Raw genomic sequence first — 4,130 nt, 5'->3', positions numbered from 1 at the left:
AATCTAAATATGTTTTATTGAACTGTCATATTTCAGCCGTAGTTACTTTAATGTCTGGCCATTAAGTGGAAGTACTTTTTGTGGATGTAGAGTAGTATCCTGAGGTAGTAGGATGATTAGCCATCAGCCGATAAGTATGTTAATAGTTGTCCAATTCAATTGCTAATAAAACTTTATTATGCCCCCATAAAGGTCAAGAAACAAAAAAAAAGGTCAGGACAACCAATTTATGAGCATTCAACGAGTTCTCAGGCAATTTAGTTATTATAGTTAATAGCTAACTTATATATTCAACATTAATACCATAGTAAGAGGAAAATTACTGTAAAATATTCTTTATTTCATTTTCTATATACAAATTCAAGTCTATTTCCGTTCCAAGATGACACAATGGTTCCCCTGATCATAGTAACTACGAAGCAGCACAACTTCGGGCAATTGAGACACCAATTGCTCCAATTCCTGCTCCTCAAAGACATGATAGTATCGTAGGAAAGTTGTACGCTGCTCGTCTTTTGTTTTCCATGGGACATAGACATCTTGTTGCTGGAACTCTGTGCGGTTTGTGTGCACTGGCAGTGGCACTTGCACCTGCTGCTGTTGCTCCAGCTCTATGCCTTCTAATTGCTGTGCCAGCTTCTGGCGTTGCGCCTGCTCCGTGGTGCGCTCTTTGTTGACAGCTTTATTCTGTCGCAAATACGCAGACTTCCTGTCGTTTTTCCGCTGATCCTTGGCCCAGACATAGATGAGAGCACGACCTCCAGGACGCAAGACGCGTGCCATCTCACGTATCGCTGTTAGACGCCTCTCAGTGCTGGCCAGATGATGGATAACCGCAATGGAGATGCAGCCATCCATGCTGGCACTGCGCACCGGCAGCTGCAAGCAATCACATCGAAACACGCTCTGTCCTCTGCCATTACTCACACCCAGTAGACCCATGGAACGATCACAGCCGACGCTCAGCAGCTGCGGATTGCATCCTAGATATTTGCCATTCCCACAGCCAACATCCAAAACCACTGAAGACGCTTTGAAGCTATTAAGAAACTCGGCTACTTGCGGCCAAGGCGTGTGACGGGTGTCGCTAAAGTGATCGGCAATCTTGTCGTACACATCGTGCACATTTTGCTGCTCCAAGTTGCTAGCATGCGTGATCAACGCCTCAGTTAGAGCCTGCGGAACTGCAGTTTGTCGAGTGTCGCAGAGCGTGGGGAATTGACAGTCGCAGGGCCCGCGACGTAACCTTCTAAAAGTGAGCGAGGTGCGTTTGCTGCGGGCCTGGGTCGTTAGACTACCCGAAGCTGTGGCCAGCACATCAATGTGTTTGGGCTTGATCCCATGTGTCCAATCGTAACGTGACTCGCCAGACATGACAAGCAGCGAGCGCCTTGGCAGAAGAACGTGAACCAGCTCGTTATTGCGACGAAAGTCCATGACGACATCGGATTGCAAGGAGAGCGATAGAATTGGACCCACAAATGCACTATGCGTATCCACATGTGGTGGAATGCCCTGTCCTGGCTCGTAGGCATTTACAGTCAATTGATCTGGTTTCAAGATCTTTGGCAGTTCAGTGTTGTCCAAACGAGGCCACAAGAAATCACAGGCACTTGGTATGGGCTGCTCCAGCAAAGGTTGCATGGGATCCACATTGTTGCTTCCGTAGAGGAATTCATAGCCAAAATGCTTAACATGACGATGCTTTAGTGTGTTCTCCGTGCGAACAGCACTAACGTCGCCATTACCAACAGCATTCAGAAGAACTGCTTCCTCTTCAACGCTAATAAAATTTGGCAATAAAATTAATCCACTGGGCAGCTGTTTTTGCCAACCGCTTTCCTCGGTTTCCTTAGGCAATTGTGTCACATAACTCAGGTAGGCCACCGCGCCTTGCTGCCCGATAGTCGCCAGATTGTGCATTCCCCGATACACCAACTCGGCATCCTTTAATGAGGCACACACTAAAAAGCAGTAAGACTTCGATGGCAACATCAATAACTGCGACACTTGACCGCCGGTGTTGGCAGCTGTTGCAAGTAGCGTTTCCTCGGTAAGTCCATTGCTGAGTCCTACGTTAAGCACAGCCAGGAAAAGAGTTGGTACATCACTTGCACATACATTGCAGTCAGATTTTATGATTGCCAGGCAGCGACGTTGCTTTTTATCCGCCTTTTTGGCTTTGTTTACCTTTTGCTCAACGTGCTGCATGCTAACGGAATGCGGTATAAAAATACCAGAACAGTGTGTGCATACATCACCAAAAGATACATATTTATCGGATAGTATAATTTAACGGTCACACTAACAATGAATCAACGATAAAAACAAATGCATTTAAACGAGATTTTTATTGTTTATTTTGGAAATGTTTGATGTTCCATGCATGGCATGGTCCAACAACTTAGAATATAAATACAAAACGATTTATAAACTAAACTACTGCATATACAGTCAGTCCCAATAGTATATGCCCTTACCTAACTTAAACATAAGAATACACGTATTACACTTATATCTACCAGACTCTATCAATCATGCTATTATCTTGTGGCTTTTGATTCATGGTTGTCAACTGCTGATGATAATTACGCATCTGATTGCTGCGACGCGGCTGAGCCAAGTACTCGAACATACTCTGCAGATGCTGTGACAACATCTTGCTCAGATCGCTGGGCATGGGATCAGTCCAAAAGAAATCATGATTTAGGGCAGTGTCAGCATCAATTCGTTTCTTTGGATCCAGTGTTAGCAATTTGTCTAGCAAATCGCAACCAGTAGGATCCTTAACATATGGACGCAGTCGCTCCTTGACACGTCGCTTTTGATTCTTTGGCAATTCAATAGATTTGTACAGTTCCAATTCCTCGACACCGGGCCAAACATCAGGCGTAAATGAGCCACACAGTTGTGAGATGAACGTCAACTGCTGTTGCTCCGTATTGCCCTGCATGATGGGTGAACGAGTCCACATCTCAGCCATAATACATCCAGCTCCCCACATATCCACTGGAGGGCCATAGTTGCGATCACCAAGCAGTAACTCTGGTGGACGATACCACAAAGTGACCACTCGATTTGTATAACGATTTTTGCAATCATTTTTGGGAATACTAAATGCACGAGCCAAACCAAAATCTGCAAGTTTTAAGATGCCATGCTTTGTGATCAGCACATTCGCTGCCTTCATATCGCGGTGAAGAATCTACAATAAATCCATCATAAATGAGTCACTTCTAAGAATTTGTGAATTTCCAAGACAATTATTACCTTATTGCTGTGTATGTAATAAAGACCATTGAGCAGCTGCTGCATGACCTTTTTAATCTCACCCAGACTAAACTTGACGTTCATATTTGACAGCAGACCTGCCAAATCGTGCTCGCAGAAATCGAAGACCAGGTAGAAAGTTGACCTGTAGCCATTGTGTACAGTTGCCTTGGTGCGACAAATCTCAATGAGATTAACAACGTTCTCGTGCTTTAGCAACTGCAAGATGCGTATTTCGCGAAGCGCTGTAATGGGAAACTGAATATGCATTTAATTAGTAAGAATTATTAATTTAGACTTCTTTGCACACTTACGCCTTCTTTTTCATTGTCCATAAGCACCTTTTTCATGGCCACAAACTTTTTGTTGCTCTTCTTTTCGCGTGCCTTGAACACTTCGCTGAAAATTAAGTTGCACATTTAGTTTCTGCATTTAGATATTAAAGATCTGTTAATGCGACTTACCCGAATGTGCCTTGACCTATTTTAGCGACTTTCTCGTATTTGCTACTCTCATCACAGTAAGGAAAATCATAATCCTCGATGTACTTTTGTTTCTCCATTAATGACATGGTGCGCGATGAACTGCCCGACGAAACGCCCGATGGCGTCGATGCCTGCGGTAGCATATGCGACATATGTGACATTGTTGTAATATTTACTAACAATATACGAATAAATTAATTAGTTTCGTGAATTTCACAAATTGTAACACTGTTTATCAGTTCACACGCGGAGACGTCAGAAAACAAAGTAACAACTGGTGGCTGCAGCGCCGTATTTTAATGTGTGTATTTCAGTGTGTACACACCGCTTTAAATCAGCTGTTTTTGGAAATTCGTTTTTGTAGGTGTGTATACA

At 43.7% G+C, this 4,130-nt stretch overlaps 2 protein-coding genes across 2 annotated transcripts; both read right to left on the bottom strand.

Annotated features, from left to right (window-relative positions):
* Nucleotides 1-318: 318 nt before the first annotated feature.
* On the bottom strand, nt 319-2,286 carry LOC133845688 (alkylated DNA repair protein alkB homolog 8; the record flags this gene model as incomplete). The annotated part of the gene is made up of 1 exon (XM_062280230.1): nt 319-2,286. A coding segment is annotated over one exon (1,920 nt), but the record flags the coding sequence as incomplete, so codon positions are not given.
* A 46-nt stretch (nt 2,287-2,332) lies between these two features.
* Nucleotides 2,333-4,059, bottom strand: LOC133843463 (cyclin-dependent kinase 9). The gene is made up of 4 exons (XM_062277036.1): nt 3,735-4,059; nt 3,585-3,669; nt 3,271-3,528; nt 2,333-3,205 (listed from the first exon to the last, which is right to left on the bottom strand). Exons 1-4 carry the CDS (start codon nt 3,914-3,916, stop codon nt 2,519-2,521), a joined length of 1,212 nt encoding a protein of 403 aa, XP_062133020.1. The 5' UTR covers nt 3,917-4,059; the 3' UTR covers nt 2,333-2,518.
* Nucleotides 4,060-4,130: the final 71 nt, after the last annotated feature.

Source organism: Drosophila sulfurigaster, chromosome 3 (assembly GCF_023558435.1).
Source record: "Drosophila sulfurigaster albostrigata strain 15112-1811.04 chromosome 3, ASM2355843v2, whole genome shotgun sequence".
Lineage (NCBI taxonomy): Eukaryota > Metazoa > Arthropoda > Insecta > Diptera > Drosophilidae > Drosophila > Drosophila sulfurigaster.
This window is presented reverse-complemented; position numbering and strand designations above follow the sequence as displayed.

What these genes read in the sequence shown, in the direction of transcription:
- LOC133843463 (XM_062277036.1), bottom strand. Translation starts at nt 3,916, where the DNA reads ATGTCACATATGTCGCATATGCTACCGCAGGCATCGACGCCATCGGGC. An exon ending in ATAGGTCAAGGCACATTCGG is followed by an intron (nt 3,670 to 3,734) that starts GTAAGTCGCATT and finishes CTTAATTTTCAG; the next exon opens with CGAAGTGTTCAAGGCACGCG. An exon ending in TGGACAATGAAAAAGAAGGC is followed by an intron (nt 3,529 to 3,584) that starts GTAAGTGTGCAA and finishes ATGCATATTCAG; the next exon opens with TTTCCCATTACAGCGCTTCG.